Source organism: Mobula hypostoma, chromosome 1, assembly GCF_963921235.1.
Source record: "Mobula hypostoma chromosome 1, sMobHyp1.1, whole genome shotgun sequence".
In the NCBI taxonomy this organism is placed as follows: domain Eukaryota; kingdom Metazoa; phylum Chordata; class Chondrichthyes; order Myliobatiformes; family Myliobatidae; genus Mobula; species Mobula hypostoma.
Window position 1 is genome coordinate 33,669,636 of NC_086097.1, and position 18,376 is coordinate 33,688,011.

The 18,376-nt window shown below is 43.5% G+C and overlaps 1 protein-coding gene across 4 annotated transcripts in view; it reads left to right on the plus strand.

Moving 5' to 3' along the window:
* Positions 1-18,376, plus strand: part of lgmn (legumain) — a 68,653-nt gene that overhangs the window by 9,583 nt on the left and 40,694 nt on the right. The window contains exons 1-2 of one of the 4 annotated variants that reach the window (XM_063046134.1): positions 6,918-6,937; positions 16,839-17,008. In XM_063046134.1, coding sequence (XP_062902204.1) covers positions 16,862-17,008 — 147 coding nt within the window. In that variant the 5' untranslated portion in view covers positions 6,918-6,937; positions 16,839-16,861. Of the gene's footprint in view, positions 1-6,917; positions 6,938-16,465; positions 16,591-16,838; positions 17,009-18,376 lie in introns of those variants that run through there. The other 3 variants (XM_063046124.1, XM_063046113.1, XM_063046133.1) reach the window with 3 other exon arrangements.

Consider the following 18,376-nt stretch of genomic DNA (forward strand, 5'->3'; position numbering starts at 1 on the left):
ATCCTTTTGGTCAGAACATGTATATCTGTAGAAATCCTTATTATTTTCCTTCACTTTATCTGCTGGAGCAACCTTGTGTCTTTCAGCTCTCTTGATTTCCTCTCGATTGTTCTCTTGCATTTCTTGTACTCCTCAAGTGCCTCATTTTCTCCTACCTGTCTATACCTATTATGTACCTCCTTTTTGTTAACCGGGGTCTCAATATCGCTTGAAAACTAAGGTTCCCTTAACCTGTTATCCTTGCCTTTTATTTTGACAGGAACATATGAACTCCACACTCTCAAAATTTCACTTTTGAATCCTCCCACTTACCAATCGGAATCAAGTTTATTATCACCGGCATGTGACATGAAGTTTGTTACCTTAGCAGCAGCAGTTCAATGCAATACATAATCTAGCAGAGACAGAAAAAAAATAGTAATAATAAATAAAAACATAAATAAACAAGTAAATTACATGTATTTAATGGATTATTTAAAAATGTGCAAAAACAGAAATACTGTAGACAGGTTTGGTTTCCCCCCCATCCGAAGGTAGAGCGTTCCTATGAAACAGTTCGTAAGCCGGAAGGTCGTAAGGCGAAGAAGCAATTACCATTTATTTATATGGGAAAATTTTGTGAGCGTTCACAGACCCAAAAATAACCTACCAAATCATACCAAATAACACACAAAACCTAAAATAACAGTAACATATAGTAAAAACAGGAATGATATGATAAATACACAGCCTATATAAAGTAGAAATACTTATCTACAATCATTGCCTGCACTGTTCTCTGTAGCGAAAATCTCACGCAAGCGCTCTCGGCAAAATCACGGCTCAAGCACTCTCCAGTAACCGTTAAGCTATGAAGCTGCCAAATCATACCAAATAACACGTAAAAATACACAGCCGATATAAAGTAGAAATGTATGTACAGTGTAGTATCACTTACCGGAATCGGGACAGCACCGAGCACACTGGTGCTGGTGTGTTAGGCTGAGTCGTTGGAGATTGGTGTGGTGCTGTGGCCCCCACCCTCTGGGCCGCGAACCAATACCAATCCGCGAAGCATGCAGGGGTACAGCGATAGCTGGGATGCACCCAACACATCTTTAAGAAAAAAGCCGAAATAAACAAGCTAATTAATTAAGTGCCGCCCAGTATGTAAATGTCAGCCCAGATCAGAGGCGATGCGTCGCCTCTGATCTGGGCCGACATTTACATGTTGGGCGGCACCTAAGTAATTAGCTTGTTTATTTTGGCTCTTTTCTTAAAGATATGCTGGGTGCGTCCCGGCTACCGCTGCATTCTCCGCGAATTGGTATCTGTCCGTGGCCCAGGGGTTAGGGTGGTGGGACACTCGGGTGTTATCTCATTATCGATCAGGGCAGACAGGTCATCTTCTTCTATGTCTGCGTTCCTCAATGTCGAAGATCAAGGTTCGTCATCAGCTGAAGGCTTGCTTGACAGCTAGCCTCACGCATTTTTCTATCATACAGTTCTTTGTAAGTACTCAAACCATCCTGCAAATATGCCCTAAATCGACGTACCCTTTCAAAATTAAAGTCGTACTTTATCATTGCAGTGAAAATCTCACGCAGTTGCATCACGTTCAGTTCCTGGACGACTTCACTTTCGGTCCGTTCGCTACTGCATTCGGTTTCGATTGTTATCCTTTCCTCTTCCAATTGCATCAGCTCTTCATCTATCAGTTCTCGGGCATGGGTTGCTAAAACCTCTTCAACATCATCTTCGTCAACTTCCACAAGCCAAACTCACTTTGTCCTTACTTCATTCACCACAATTGAAATGCTTAATTATGTCTAGTTTTACGCTAAGTGTAACACCCTTACGAACTCTTTCAGGCTTTTCCGATACCTTAGAACTCATCTTGCAAACGGCTGCTCACAAGCACGTGTTTATGCTGGCAAGAATGCAGTTCCGAATCCGGGGGAGAGCGGCTGCTCAGGCGCGCTGCCTTTTATCACGCGCTGCTTTTTCTCGCCCGCTGCCTTTTTTCGTAACAGTGAAAACACCTGTTAGCGAAAACAGGGAACTGATGTAGGTCTTTCGTAACAGTGAGGTTTCGTAAAGTGGATGTTCGAAAAGCGAGGGACACCTGTATTAAAAAAGTGAGGTAGTGTCCAAAGTTTTCAAAGTTCATTCAGGAATTGGATGGCAGAGGGGAAGAAGCTGTTCCTGAATCACTGAGTGTGTGCCTTCAGGCTTCTGTATCTCCTACCTGATGGTAACAGTGAGAAACGGGCATGCCATGGGTGCTAGAGGTCCTTAATAATGGACGCTACCTTTCTGAGACATCGCTCCCTAAAGATACCCTGGGTACTTTGTAGGCTAGTGCCCAAAATGGAGCTGACTAGATTTACAACCTTCTGCAGTTTCTTTCGGTCCTGTGCAGTAGCCCCTCCATACCAGACAGTGATGCAGCCTGTCAGAATGCTCTCCACGGTACAACTATAGAAGTTTTTGAGTGTAATTGTTGACATGCCAAATCTCTTCAAACTCCTAATAAAGTATAGCTGCTGTCTTGCTGCCTTTATGACTACATCAATGTGTTGGGACCGGGTTAGATCCTCAGAGATCTTAACACCCAGGAACTTGAAGCTGCTCACTCTCTTCACTTCTGATCCCTCTATGAGGATTGGTATGTGTTGCTTCGTCTTACCCTTCCTGAAGTCCACAATCAGCTCTTTTGTCTTACTGACGTTGAGTGCCAGGTTGTTGCTGCAGCACTATTCCACTAATTGGTATATCTCACTCCTGTACACCCTCTCGTCACCACCTGAGATTCTACCAACAATGGTTATATCATCAGCAAATTTATAGATGGTATTTGAGCTATGCTTAGCCACACAGTCATGTATATATAGAGAATAGAGCAGTGGGCTAAACACACACCCCTGAGGTGTGCCAGTGTTGATTGTCAGCGAAGAGGATATGTTATCACCAATCTGCACAGATTGTGATCTTCCAGTTAGGTAGTCGAGGATCCAATTGCAGAGGGAGGTACAGAGGCCCAGGTTCTGCAACTTCTCAATCAGGATTGTGGGAATGATGGTATTAAATGCTGAGCTATAGTCGATGAACAGCATCCTGACATAGGTGTTTGTGTTGTCCAGGTGGTCTAAAGCCGTGTGAAGAGCCATGGAGATTGCATCTGCTATTGACCTATTGTGATGATAGGCAAATTGCAATGGGTCCAAGTCCTTGCTGAGGCAGGAGTTCAGTCTAGTCATAACCAACCTCTCAAAGCATTTCATCACTGTTGATGTGAGTGCTACCGGGTGATAGTTATTAAGGCAGTTCACATTATTCTTCTTGGTCACTGGTATAATTGTTGCCTTTTTGAAGCAAGTGGGAACTTCTGCCCATAGCAGTGAGAGGTTGAAAATGTTGTTGAATACGCCAGCCAGTTGGTTGGCACAAGTTTTCAGAGCCGTACCAGCTACTCCATCGGGACCTTCTGCCTTGCGAGGGTTCACTTTCTTTAAAGACAACCTAACATCGGCCTCTGAGACAGAGATCAGAGGGTCATCAGGTGCAGCAGGGATCTTCATAGCTGTAGTTGTATTCTCCCTTTCAAAGCGTGCATAGAAGGCGTTGAGTTCATCTGGTAGTGAAGCATCACTGCCATTCATACTACTGGGTTTCCCTTTGCCAGAAAGTAGCCTGTTCCAATCCACATTTATGAGATCCTTTCCGATCCCATGAAAATTGACCTTTGTCCAATTTGAATCTCAACCCAAGGACCAAACTTATCCTTTTCCATAATTAACTTGAAACTAATGGCATTATGATCACTAGATGCAAAATGTTCCCTGTATACAAACTTCTGTCACCTGTGCAGTGTCATCCCCTAATAAAATATCTAGTTAGGACTTCTATGTACTGATTGAGGAAATTTTCCTGAACACATTTAACAAACTCTTTCCCATCTAGCCCTTTTACAGTATTGGAGCCTCAGTCAATATGTGAAAAGTTAAAGTCACCAAAGCCTTCATTTCTCTGGAACCAAATGTACTTTGTCTCCTGTCGTCCACCTATAGCTTTAACTTTTTTTCTTTCTCGCTCCACTGATTCTATCTGATTTGATGAATTTTTAATTTCACATTTCCTACAACTACAGTGTTCTGCATCTCTTACTCATTTCTTCACTCTCTTACCCCCTCACTAAGCAGGTTGAATGATTCGGGTCAATAGCCCTTCAGCTCTGTTGGAACGATCAATAACTTGAATTGATAACATTAAATATGTCACTCTTTACCTGTGAATTTGTTTGGGTTGTCTATTGTGTCCGGTGCTTTGGATGGGGCCTCCTCCACATTGGTGAGACCTGAGGTAAATTGGGCAACCTCTGCATTGAGCACCTCTACTCATCCACCAAAAGCGGAACTTCCTGGTGGCCAAACATTTTATTTCCAATTTGCATTCCCGTTCCGACGTGTTGGTCCATGGCCTCGTGGCAAGATGAGGCCACCCTCAGGGTGGAGGAGCAACACCTTGTATTCTGTCTGGGTAGCCTCCAACCTGATAGCATGAATATCAATTTCTCCTTCTGGTTTTAAAAAAAATAATTTCTCTCCCCCTTCCTCCTCCTCTTGCCTCTTCTTACCTGCCTGTCACCTCCTTCTGAATCCCCTTCCCTTTCTCCTATGGTCCACTCTCCTCTCATATCAGATTCCTTCCTCTACCAGCCCTTCCTCTTTCCTACCCACCTGGTTTCACCAATCACCTTCTAGCTTTCCTCCTTTCCCTTCAGACCCCCCCCCCACCCATTGTTTTAATCTGGAGTCTTGCCCCTTCCTGTCCAGTTTTGAAAAATGGTCTTGGCCTGTAACAGCGACTGTTTATTCATTTCCATAGGTTCTGTCTGACTTGCTGAGTTCTTCAGCATTTTGTGTGTGTGATGCATCTGCAGACCTTCTAGTGTTTAACATTACCGCTGTTTCTTTACTCTTGCCATAAACATTGATTGCTGGGAATCACTGATGTTTTGGTGGGAGTGTATATTGGTTGTGTTCATCATTCATGTAATTGTCTAACAGAATGAAAAGAACGAGTAGGCGTTCTGTCAGAACTTACCGTTTTATAACACAGGTGTGATTTACTTTTTGCTAAAGTCTGACAGGAAACAGCTGCATGAAAGTAAATCAATTTTAGAGGCATGTAGCCCGACCTACACCGGGAACACATTTGGCTGTAAGTAAGCCAACATTAAAATGGTTAGTAAGGCGGTTTGTATGGTTTCCGAAGAACTTAGCAGACTTTATGTTCTAGTTCATGGTGAAAGACCTAAAGGATTTTTAAGTAAACTTTGAAAGCGGGCTGAGAGCTGAAACAAAATGTTGGTGGAGCTATGCATACAAGATGCTGAGTAATATCCTAATAATTTAACTATATGTTTATTTCATTGAACCTTGATGCAGTCAGTGCTGTGGAACTCGTTTATTTTATAAACTTTTCTTTTCTGCTCCTTTACCTTCAAACACTTATTCATTAGTTTGCATCGCCTGTTTTGTCCCTTTTGAACAGATGCTCTAACTCTAGATCCCCTGCAAAACAAGTTTAAATCCTCCAAGTCCACTCAGAAACTATCCCTCCGAGGTTGCTGATTCCAGACCTATCTAGGATGTAACTAGTTTGGCTGGTGTGGTTTCCACCTTCTCCAGAAACACTCATAATTCTTCTCAACAATATTTTCAGCCACATCCTCAGCTGCACTATCCTCCCTCTACACTTGCATGGGGCACCCAGAGAAATCCATTCATTTCTACCTTGAGGCCCTGACATTCCCCCCCCACCCCCCACCAACATCTGCATGAAATTCATTTGAAATGTCTCATTGCCAGTGCTGAGAGTGGGTTAGGACCTCGGCTGCTCACTTTCCACATCGAGTGTTCTGCAGCTGGTCGGTGACATACTTGATCCTGGCGTGAGGGAAGTGAAAAGCCATAAACACAGAAACCACAAAATGCTTGCGGACAGGCAGCAACTGTGGAAATGAATGAACAGTCGATATTTCAGGCCGTGATCCTTCATCAGGACTGAAAGGGAAAGGGGAAGAAGCCACAATAAAAAGGTTGGAGAAGGGGAAGTAACGTGCAACAGAAGAATTGTACCTGGCTATAAATCCCTGCCTATTTCACTAGGTATTAAATCCTTCATTATTTTTATTTGCTCTTTTGCCTTCTACAAAGCTTTGAGGCACCTTGGCTCTGATTATATTTTTTTGGGGAGTTACTGACCATTGCTATTGCCCATCGTGAGAGCAGATTACCAATTAAGAGAAGGATGTGCTCCTTGATCACCATACCACCACAGACATCCCACCCTGCAGAAACTCATTTCAGGGAGGTAGCACCTTCAATTTGCAGGAGACTCCCGGAACTTCCAGGAGAGGTGGGATGTCTGCTACCAAATCGCCTCCCTTTGCTTGACTGTAAGTCAGCTATTCTTTCTCTGCCTGAACACCCGAAGCTTCTGCATGACCCCAATCTGCATGATCTACTGTGTCAATGCCAGCTATCATTGCAGGCATAGAAATCCTGAGCTTGAACTTCTCAGTCTGACTCTGAGATGCATGTGATGGTCTAAGACCACAATTCCTCAACGTGGATGATATTGCCCCTGGGGGCAGTGGGAGTTTCTAAGGGGGCAATAAAGACAAAGGAGGCAGTGGGTGGGTGCTTGGTACCAAGGGGGGCAGCTGAGCGATTACAGGCTTAATTTAAGAAGTGAATTGCTTATTATAAGTGAAATCCCTTTTTACTGGGTGTCACTAGAGATGGGGCTTGTTAGCCACTTGCTAACAGCCACTGGACTCAGCAGTGACAAAATCACCTTTCTCAAACTCTGTACGTCTAGGGTTGGTATGACCTGGGTCCCACCAAAACCGGAAAGCTGGGACATCTCCACCACCTGAACCCCGATCCATGTAAGTACTGCCCCCATGCAGTCAGCCGTCGGCAAGAAATAACAGATTGTACACTGCATACAATTATAAAGAAAGTATATTTACAAATATCAGCTTTAATGAACAGTTAGTAGGAAAAAGAAGAGGACAAAAATCAGAAGCGCCCATCTACAGTTAACCCAGTCCAAATGTGCACATAAGTTGGAGCTCGTCTTGAAGTTACCTTTAACTCACGCACTGGACCCACAGTCTGTGTGAAAGCACACACCACTTTCCGAATGTCACATGAAATTCACCTTGAACAAATGGGCTCCCCACGGGGGTATTGGTTCTTCCTTTTTGAAGCTATTCGTCTGCACCAAGCACCTTGTGCACCAGGGACAGACCCTTAGTTACCTTCCTGCCGAAAAGGCCTCAATCCTCACCAGGGTCTGTCAGAAAAACTTCCTGATTGGCTGACAAAACATTCCTATGTTGAACAACATAGCCTCTTACCTTTAGCTCAAACCCAGACATGCTAAAAGCAGAACCATCTGCTCTTACTAAACTGCTAAAGTATAATGCCTATAGCATACTAGTAAAAATCTTAACCAAAGCATTACACTCTCTCCCCCCCCACCAAAAATAGTCATGCCCTCAAGACTTTGAAAATTATCAACCCATCATTAATAACAGTTTTCAAAGGTATTTCACGACGTCAGGACCTCCAATCCATTTGTAAATGGCAGTGACATATCTCACTGGGGGACACAACACTCTGTTCTCCCGGTGCATCATAGGCCAACCTATCTGGGGGGTTTCCTGACTCTTTGAGACCTCCTTGTTCTATCTTGGGCTCCTCCAGCTTCAACCACCCCTTGTGACCCTTCCATCTATTAGAGGGTGCCTGCCCTGTCTATCTCTCCTGTCTTCAATGGTTCAGGTCCCCTTGCTCCATGTCTGAATTTATCTTCCTTCAGTTTAAGCAGGTTCTGCCAAACATCTACAACCTCTGCCACTGCTACGCACTGCTCTTGCAGAACTGCTAAAATGAAATACCTATTCGGTTCTTTGCGGGAATGGGACCCGTTCTCGGGGTTTCAGGACCGGCCGTTGTTCTGCACACCAAGGGGTAGGCCTGAGAGACGGCCTAGTGTTTGGAGGCCTAAGATCTCGGGGCTCTGGAGGTGGGCATGAAGACCTCAGATCTTTGCAATCTTTGGGCACAGAGCTCGTAAAAAGCAACAAAACAGACTTTTTAACATCGTAAACCAGCGGGTTGTTGTTATGTCTCCCGCTCGCTGTGAAAATGGGGGATACTCCCTCTCCCTTATTAGGGAGAGAGAGAACCTGTGGGTTGCCAAATGCTGGATGAATTGCGATAGTCTTTGGGGTAACTACAAGGTCTGTGTCTTTGCCATCGCTTGGCTCACGATTGTGCTCGGTAGCAGGTGTGGTTTTTGTTTTGCCGGTGGGGGGGGGGGAATTGTTTAGGAGCTGAGAGGTTATGTTGCAGCTATATAGGACCCTGGTCAGACCCCACTTGGAGTACTGTGCTCAGTTCTGGTCACCTCACTAGAGTAAGGATGTGGAAACTATAGAAAAGGTGCAGAGGAGATTTACAAGGATGTTGCCTGGATTGGGGAGCATTCCTTATCAGAATAGGTTGAGTGAACTTGGCCTTTTTTCCTTGGAGCGGCAGAGGATGAGCGGTGACCTGACAGAGGTGTATAAGATGATGAGAGGCATTGATTGTGTGGATAGTCAGAGGCTTTTTCCCAGGGCTGAAATGGCTAACATGTGAGGGCATAGTTTTAAGATGCTTAGAAGTAGGTACAGAGGAGATATCAGGAGTAAGTTTTTTACGCATAGAGTGGTGAGTGTGTGAGATGGGCTGATGGTGACGGTGGTGGAGGCGGATACGATAGGGTCTTTTGAGAGACTCCTGGATAGCTACATTGAGCTTAGAAAAGTAGAGGACTGTGGGTAACCCTAGGTAATTTCTAAAGTAAGTACGTGTTCGGCACAGCATTGTGGGCTGAAGGGCCTGTATTGTTCTGTAGGTTTTCTATGTTTCTATAGCAGTAAAAATCTGAACCAGGGGTTTACATAAGCATTTGATCCTCAGTGCCTCATAATTGATTACAATGATCACATAATCACCTCATCTCTTGCTAGCCCTCTGTTCTCTTAAACTTTGCTTGAAGCACACTATAGTTGTTGAAAAACGATGAGACACTTCTGTATTGGCATATCATGAAAAATCTGGACTGAAGAAATCGTGTTATTTCTGGGCCTGGTCATGTATTGTTGCCATTGACTACCATAGTAGAGTGTTATCTAGTACAATTTCCATACTGTGATCATGCAGTGACACAATTCCAGTGAGTGTAGTGTATGGCATTAAGTTCATGGGGTTAAGTTCAGAATCTACCCTTTTGAATGGTCTTCATCTCTAGCCCATGGTGGAACCAATTTATAGCTACCCCACTATGTGCACCTTCAGGCAGAGGCAGGTTTTGTCTGAGCTACAATGTCATAACTCTCCTCTTTATTGATCGCAGTGCTTGAGGTTGGACTTAATTAATAGGCCGTGATCAACACATGTAAAATGCTGGAGGAACTCAGCAAGACAGGCAGCATCTATGGAAATTAATAAACAGTTGACGTTTCAGGCCAAGACCCTTCATCAAGACACAAAAGGAAGTGGGAAGATGACAAAGTAGAAGGTGGGGAGAGGGGAAAGAGGATTAGTTAGAAGGTGATGGGTGAAGCCAGGTGGGTGGAAAAGTTAAAAGAGCTGGAGAAGGAATCTGATAGGAGAGGAGAGTGGACCATGGGAGAAAAAGAAAAACGAGGGGCACTAGGGGGAGGTGATAGGCCGGTGAGGAGAAAAGGTAAGAGGCCAGAGTGGGGAATAGAAGGAGGAGGAAGACAGAGGGAAAAAATGACCAGAAGGAGAAATCGATGTTCATGCCATCTTTGAAGGCAACCTAGATGGAATATGAGTTGTTGCTCCTCCACTGTGAGAATGGTTTCATTGTGGCAGGAGAGGAGGCCACAGGCCAACATGTTGGAACGGGAATGGGATAGGAATTAAAATGATTGGCCATCAGTAAATTCTGCTTTTGGCAGATGGAGCAGAGCTGCCCAACAAAGGAGTCCCTCAATTTATGTGGCGTCTCACCAATATAGAGGAGGCCTGGAGCACTGGATACAATAGATGACCCCAGCAAATTTGCAGGTGGAGTGTTGCCTCACCTGGAATGATTGCTTGGGGCTCTGAATGGAGATGAGGAAGGAGATAAATGGGCAGGTGTAGCATGTCTCTCACAGGGATATGTGCTAGGAGGGGATTAGTGGGGAGTGGTGAATGGACAAGGGAATCCTGGAGGGAGTGATCCCTGTGGAGAGTGGTGGGGAAGTAATAATGTGTTTGGTGGCAGGATTCTGTTGAAGATGGTGGACGGAGGCTCATGGGGTGGTCAGTGAAGACAAGGGCACTCTATCTCTGTTAAGGTGGGGTGAGTGTGGATGTCAGCTTTGCCAGGCAATGAGTATTTGCTTCATAAAAGGTGAAAGCATGGCCCAAGAATTGTTTGTTTGCAGGAGACCAGAAACAGATACGAAGGGGGAGTGAATATTTTGGATTGTTGAGCAATTTTTCAAAGAGAAGGACATTCTACTCAACATTCTTGCTTAGGCAACAGATGGAGCACCACCCATGACAGGATGTCACTGTGGAGTTACTTTCTTGGGGGGGGGGGAAGCTGTGTCTAACTTAGTTTTTTTCTGTATAATCCATAGACAACATCCATTCACAAAAAAAACCCGAAGTGATCAGCTGCACAAATCATTAAATTCCGTTATCAGAGTGGTAAATAAAATCAAGTCCCATGGTCTCAATTCTTGACTATTTTGAGAGCTTTGTATGGAAAGCGATGAGCAGTTTGAATGCTTGCTGTTGTACACAGAGGTTAGATGGCTCTCAAAAGGGAACTGCCTGAGACACTTTTTGAAACTGTGATGAAATTCTTCGAAGACTCAAATGCTTCATTCAGTAATCAACTCAAGAATATTAGTCATGACAGTGCATATTTGTCAGAATTATTTGCAAAGTTTAATGAAATCAATCTTCGATTGCATGGAAACGATGTGAATTATGTCAAAGTCAAATCGGTCATCTCCACATTTCTGTCCATGTTAACCCTATTTAAGTGCAACATTGGCCATTGCGAACTTTTCCAATTTCCAAACCTCTCTTTGGAAGAGAAAGAAAGAATACCAGATGTTGATCTTCAAGTATACTGTGCCCACCTGGGTGAGATGCATAGACATGTCAGAGGAATTTCAGGATTTTCTCTCAATCAAGATTCTAGATTATGTAATAAATCCATTCCTGAAGTGTGGAATTAACAGGAAGAACTGATTTTGCTACAAAAGATTTTGAACTGAAGTCGAGGTTTAAACAATTGTATCAAGACATTTTGTTGCAGAAAGAAATATCTGACTGCTGTCCTGCACTGTGGAAAAAGGTCAGGATCTTCTTTATTGCCTTTCCAGCATCTTAGTTAGTGGAACACAGTTTCAGTGCAGTCGCACAACTTCTTTCGAACCAACAAACCACTGCAAATTACTGAACGTGGGTATCTGAGACTCCTGAGTGACATCATTCTGATGCTGAGAAGCTGATATCAGTGAACCAAGCCCATTGTCTCATTGAAAGGTGAAAAAGCAATAAATTACTGAATAGCTGGACTACTTATATATGTTCTAAAATTGAAAATTGTTTTTACTGTAATTAAAGAAATTGTGTTTGTAGCTGTAAATAGATCTGAATATTTTTTGCAAATATTTGCCTCTGTTTTGCATTTGCAGGTCCTATTTTCTTTCACTGTGCATTGTAATCAGGGATGTGGTTTGGAAGCCGAGGGTGTGGTAACCCAATAAAAGTTTGGGAACCACTGGTGTAAGACATGAAAATCATGCAGGAGGTTCTTCTATGTAGGATCTTCAATTCATTACCTGTAAAGATGACAGAAGCAATTCAGTTGTCAGTGAAGTTGGATAAATATTTAAATATGGCATTGTTCTTCTGTTGGGGTGGAATAGCATGGCAGTGGGACTTGTTAGATTGTTATTACAGAGACCTGGCATGGCTTCAATCTGCCAAGAGCCTACTACTGTTGTTTTGCCCATAATACATGGGAGCAGATTTAGACCATTCAGACCATTGACTCTGCTTTGCCATTTGATTGTGGCAAATGTCATCCTTGCATGTATTGGCAGAAATCAAGGTAATTTCCCACATTGTCCATTGCCACGGCCTTTGGGTTAAGAATCCAGTGGAAAGTTTACAGCCATGATATAGCATTAATGCAGGTCTTGAGCTAGCCTAAGGAATGTACCAGTCTAATGTAGAATGCTGTCATGAACCTATTTGTTGTTGGGGAAAGATAATTGAGGGCTAATAATTAGTATATTGGGATGTGGATTGTACTAATTGTAACAGGGAAACCACAGACAAGGTCTAGAAGAGAGAGATGGAATGCACAGTGACGACATCAAGTTTCAGAACTTTCATTAATTACGTTATAACATGCAGCAATTGCTGTATTAGAAAATTGGCTTTGCCATTGGACCTGTGGATAATCATACTGCAATCAGGATGTAAGTGCAGTTACGAAGAAAGCACGGCAGGGCCTGTACTTTAGAAGTTAGCAAAGATTCGGCATGACAACCAAGGTTTTGACAAACTTCTGTAGATGTGTGGTGGAGAGTATACTGACAGGCTGCATTACAGCCTGGTATGGAAACACCACTGTCCTTGAACAGAAAATCCCACAAAAAGTAGTGGATATGGCCCCATCCATCATGGGTAGGACCCTCCCCACTATTGAGCATGGCCTCTCAGATCATTGTCTCAGGAAAGCAGCACCCATCAACAGGGACCTGCTCCACTCAGACCATGCTCTCTTCTCACTGCTGTCAATAGGAAGAAGGTACAGGAGCCTCAGAACTCACACCACCATCAGCTTCAGGAACAGCAATTACCCCTTAATCATCAGGCTCTTGAAGCAGAGAGGATCACCTCACTTGTCCAATCATTGAGATGTTCTCTCAACTGACAGTCTCACTTTCAAGGACTCTTCATCTCATGTTCTCATGAAGTAATAATAATTTTTTTTTGTTTTGTATTTACACAGTTTGTTGTGTTTTGCACGATGGTTGTCTGTCCTGTTGGGTATGGCCTTCCACTGATTCTGTTACGGATGTTGGATTTACTGAGTATGCCCACAAGGAAAACAAATCTCAGGGTTATATATGGTGGCATATGCACTTTTTAGTCCAAAGTAAATTTATAATTAGTCTGTTACTTAATTGAGTTTCTGTAGCCACCACTCTCTTTTCAAAATGTAGTTTTACTAGGAATCTCATTAACTGAGAATGTAAAAGCTGTATCAAATTCATGCTCGGGTAGATCAGCTTTGACTCGTCTCCTGTTTTTTTTAAATACATTGCCAATTATTTCAAGCACCAATTCTGTTTGGCCTTTTATTTTGCTCCTACAACTATAATGATCTATGGTTTGTGGATTGAAAGGGGCATCGGTGCTGCGCAGGATGATATCAGGAATATGGTCAGGAGGGACGCGAAGTGTCATATGGAATTCAGATTGGAGCAATGGGAGGCAGTGTGCTTGGAAAGAGGATACCAACCAAAGGACTGGAGAATAGGAAGGAAAGTTACTCAAGTTGTGTTGAAATCGTTTTGCCACACAAGAACTACGTAAACCACAATGTGGATCAAAGCTGAAGTACAGTGTACAGAGCATCACTCCATGGAAAGAAAGCAGTACGGAGATTTGCAAAGTGGTTGCCAGAGCTATGAAGGTTTAAGAGGGGAGGTTGGCAAGGCTGTGCTTGTTTTATTAGAACTGGTGCAATTTGAGGGTATAGATATCAAGTCAGTATCAGGGAGGATGGGTTTGAGTGGAAATCAAATGATTCTATAGAATTGACATTATTTATTTAAAACAATGTTCTTTAGTGGCAGTTAGTTGACCAGATGTTATGTTGCAAGTTGAACTCTGTCCTTGGTTAGAAAAATGGCCTTTGGAGAACTGCTTGCAATACTTCAAATGGCATTGCTAAAGAACAAAGATGTTAATGCAAACAACAGGAATTCTGCAGATGCTGGAAATTCAAGCAACACACATCAAAGTTGCTGGTGAATGCAGCAGGCCAAGCAGCATCTATAGGAAGAGGCGCAGTCGACGTTTCAGGCCGAGACCCTTCGTCAGGACTAACTGAAGGAAGAGTGAGTAAGGGATTTGAAAGCTGGAGGGGGAGGGGGAGATGCAAAATGATAGGAGAAGACAGGAGGGGGAGGGATAGAGCCGAGAGCTGGACAGGTGATAGGCAAAAGGGGATACGAGAGGATCATGGGACAGGAGGTCCGGGAAGAAAGACGGGGGGGGGGGTGACCCAGAGGATGGGCAAGAGGTACACTCAGAGGGACAGAGGGAGAAAAAGGAGAGTGAGAGAAAGAATGCGTGCACAAAAATGAGTAACAGATGGGGTACGAGGGGGAGGTGGGGCCTAGCGGAAGTTAGAGAAGTCAATGTTCATGCCATCAGGTTGGAGGCTACCCAGACGGAATATAAGGTGTTGTTCCTCCAACCTGAGTGTGGCTTCATCTTTACAGTAGAGGAGGCCGTGGACAGACATGTCAGAATGGGAATGGGACGCGGAATTAAAATGTGTGGCCACTGGGAGATCCTGCTTTCTCTGGCGGACAGAGCGTAGATGTTCAGCAAAGCGGTCTCCCAGTCTGCGTCGGGTCTCACCAATATATAAAAGGCCACATCGGGAGCACCGGACGCAGTATATCACCCCAGTCGACTCACAGGTGAAGTGATGCCTCACCTGGAAGGACTGTTTGGGGCCCTGAATGGTGGTAAGGGAGGAAGTGTAAGGGCATGTGTAGCACTTGTTCCGCTTACACGGATAAGTGCCAGGAGGGAGATCAGTGGGGAGGGATGGGGGGGACAAATGGACAAGGGAGTTGTGTAGGGAGCGATCCCTGCGGAATGCAGAGAGAGGGGGGGATGGGAAGATGTGCTTAGTGGTGGGATCCCGTTGGAGGTGGCGGAAGTTACGGAGAATAATATGTTGGACCCGGAGGCTGGTGGGGTGCTAGGTGAGGACCAGGGGAACCCTATTCCTAGTGGGGTGGTGGGAGGATGGAGTGAGAGCAGATGTACGTGAAATGGGGGAGATGCGTTTAAGAGCAGAGTTGATAGTGGAGGAAGGGAAGCGCCTTTCTTTAAAAAATGAAGACATCTCCCTCGTCCTAGAATGAAAAGCCTCATCCTGAGAGCAGATGCGGCGGAGATGGAGGAATTGCGAGAAGGGGATGGCGTTTTTGCAAGAGACAGGGTGAGAAGAGGAATAGTCCAGATAGCTGTGAGAGTCAGTAGGCTTATAGTAGACATCAGTGGATAAGCTGTCTCCAGAGACAGAGACAGAAAGATCTAGAAAGGGGAGGGAGGTGTCGGAAATGGACCAGGTAAACTTGAGGGCAGGGTGAAAGTTGGAGGCAAAGTTAATAAAGTCAACGAGTTCTGCATGCGTGCAGGAAGCAGCGCCAATGCAGTCGTCGATGTAGCGAAGGAAAAGTGGGGGACAGATACCAGAATAGGCACGGAACATAGATTGTTCCACAAACCCAACAAAAAGGCAGGCATAGCTAGGACCCATACGGGTGCCCATAGCTACACCTATAGTTTGGAGGAAATGGGAGGAGCAAAAGGAGAAATTATTAAGAGTAAGGACTAATTCCGCTAGACGGAGCAGAGTGGTGGTAGAGGGGAACTGATTAGGTCTGGAATCCAAAAAGAAGCGTAGAGCTTTGAGACCTTCCTGATGGGGGATGGAAGTATATAGGGACTGGACATCCATGGTGAAAATAAAGCGGTGGGGGCCAGGGAACTTAAAATCATCGAAAAGTTTAAGAGCGTGACAAGTGTCACGAACATAGGTCGGAAGGGATTGAACAAGGGGTGATAAAACAGATGTTAAAAAAGATGTTAAAAAAATGTTAATGCTGTGCTTTTAAATGCAGACCTTTGCTCTACTGGAGAGTGATCTTCATCTCCTTGAAGACCATGATGTACTTTGGGTCTCTTGAGTTTTGTTGTTTACCAAGAAGCTCTGGAAATGAGTTTGCTTATCATTTTGAGCCAGCTTGAAATCCATCAGCCGCCTTGTGTGATATTTTCACATTCTGATCAGCAGTGTGCTGATACTAGCTGTGGAGTCCCAGCAACAATGCTGACAATGTTTCCGTAATATGTCTGCATAGGCATTTTTTTGACAAGTGCTTACACAATGTTTGCAAATTTTATAAATATTACGGGTTATCATTTACCATGCAAGGCATATCATTCCATTTTAATCACATTATGTCAGCATGACTTAATTTTGTTTCACACACATTCCACGTGTGATAGGTCTGAGCAGTTTATATACAGGTTGCACCCCTCTTGTGCAGAGGATTCTGAATGTGGTCTTTCCCTCTTTCCCAAAAGACTTTGCAGTGACTGGACTAAGTGTGTTATCTTGAACCCACACCAGTTGGTATTTACAAAGGCCTCTTTACCAGAACGTCTTGTACATTTGGTTATTTTGCAGGTGGGAATTTTTTGGGGGGAAATTTTATTTTTGTTTGGAGATGGTGCATTTCACATTTGTGTCTGATTGGGGAAAAATGATACATACAAAACTTCTGATTTGACAACTATTTCTGAAGTTCAACATAAATTTTAAAACAAAGCTTGCTTCTATGTCAATTGCTTTCTTGTTCCTGAAATGATTACATTTTGAAAGGAGTTGTTAATATGTGAGCAAAATTAATTGGTACTTTTTGTTTTAAAAATCAGCAGTTTAACTGAACAGCAGCAGAATGCAGTACCTGGCAATTGGATTATTAGTACTAAACCATTTCTTGGTTAAAGCCTCTATCATCCCATTCGAAGAGCTGGAAAATGGAGGCCGCCATTGGGTTGTACTTGTTGCTGGCTCCAGTGGCTGGTATAACTACAGACATCAGGTATGAAATTATGTTAAATAAAGATAGTGACATGAAGTTAACCAGGAAGTCTGTAAACAAGTTATGTGATGGTTGAAGTTTTATCCTTTTCTACTGAATCTGATATTTAGACACGTTTTTCAATGGAGCTTATAGTTTTGGGATTGTATTCAATTAGCCTTTCCTGCTAAAAATGTGCATCAGACACAGCAGTAGATCTGCATCCAAGTATTTCTGAAATGATTGATACAATGCAGTGTAACCAATCAAACATGTCTCAGTACCAAGTAATTAAAATATTAATGTTTGCTTGCAAAAGCTGAAGAAGCACTTTGGAAAATTCTTGTCTTGGTTTTTGGCCCCTCTGAACACTCATTATGCTTGTATGCCTGTAATTCTTGCTACTTGTCACTCTTCATTGAAATGTATAAAGGAAAGTCTAATATTTTGTCAGCTATTTCCATATCATGATGTATAATTCATAGTCATAGTCATACTTCATTGATCCCGGGGGAAATTGGTTTTTGTTACAGTTGCACCATAAATAATAAATAGTAATAAAACCATAAATAGTTAAATAGTAATATGTAAATTATGCCAGGAAATAAGTCCAGGACCAGCCTATTGGCTCAAGGTGTCTGACCCTCCAAGGGAGGAGTTGTAAAGTTTGATGGCCACAGGCAGGAATGACTTCCTATGATGCTCTGTGCTGCATCCCGGTGGAATGAGTCTCTGGCTAATTGGTTATGATTCTACCACTTCTGAAACTTGCAGCTATGGTTGCTGGTGAGAATGAATATAGGCAGAGAGTTATCATTAGAGGAAATCAGGAGTGGTAGCTTAAACAAATGGTGTGATATTCTCTTTACAAACATGTTAGCTTACATTGAAGATTTTCTGTTACCTTAGCACTTTAAACATTACTTTTCTAGGGCAAATAAAAACAGGGAGATTCTTTTAATACTTGGATCTGGCAACATCTGTGGAGAAAGAAACTAGAATGAATGCTTCAGGTCAATAGCATTTTGTTGAGATTGGTAGAACTTCAGAGAGCTGCGCATCCTGCGCCTTGCAGGAAAGGATTTGGAATAATAAATGTCTGTGAAAGGGCAGGATCAAACAAAGCTGGATGACAGAGTAGAGATGGGGGTGTTAACCTGGAGAGGATGCTGCCGGGCGGTGTTAATCTGGAGAGGATGCAGAAGGCAGTCAATCTGTCTGTAGGAAGCGTAGATAGAAAACGAAAAGAGAGAAGGCAGAACAAGTCCACTGGCTACAGAACACAGCAGTTGCTGGAAATCCGACGTAAAACATGTCATTCAGAAAGCTCAGCAGGTCAAGCAGCCGCTGTGGAGAAAGAGAAAAATGACCAGAATAGACCAAGGATTG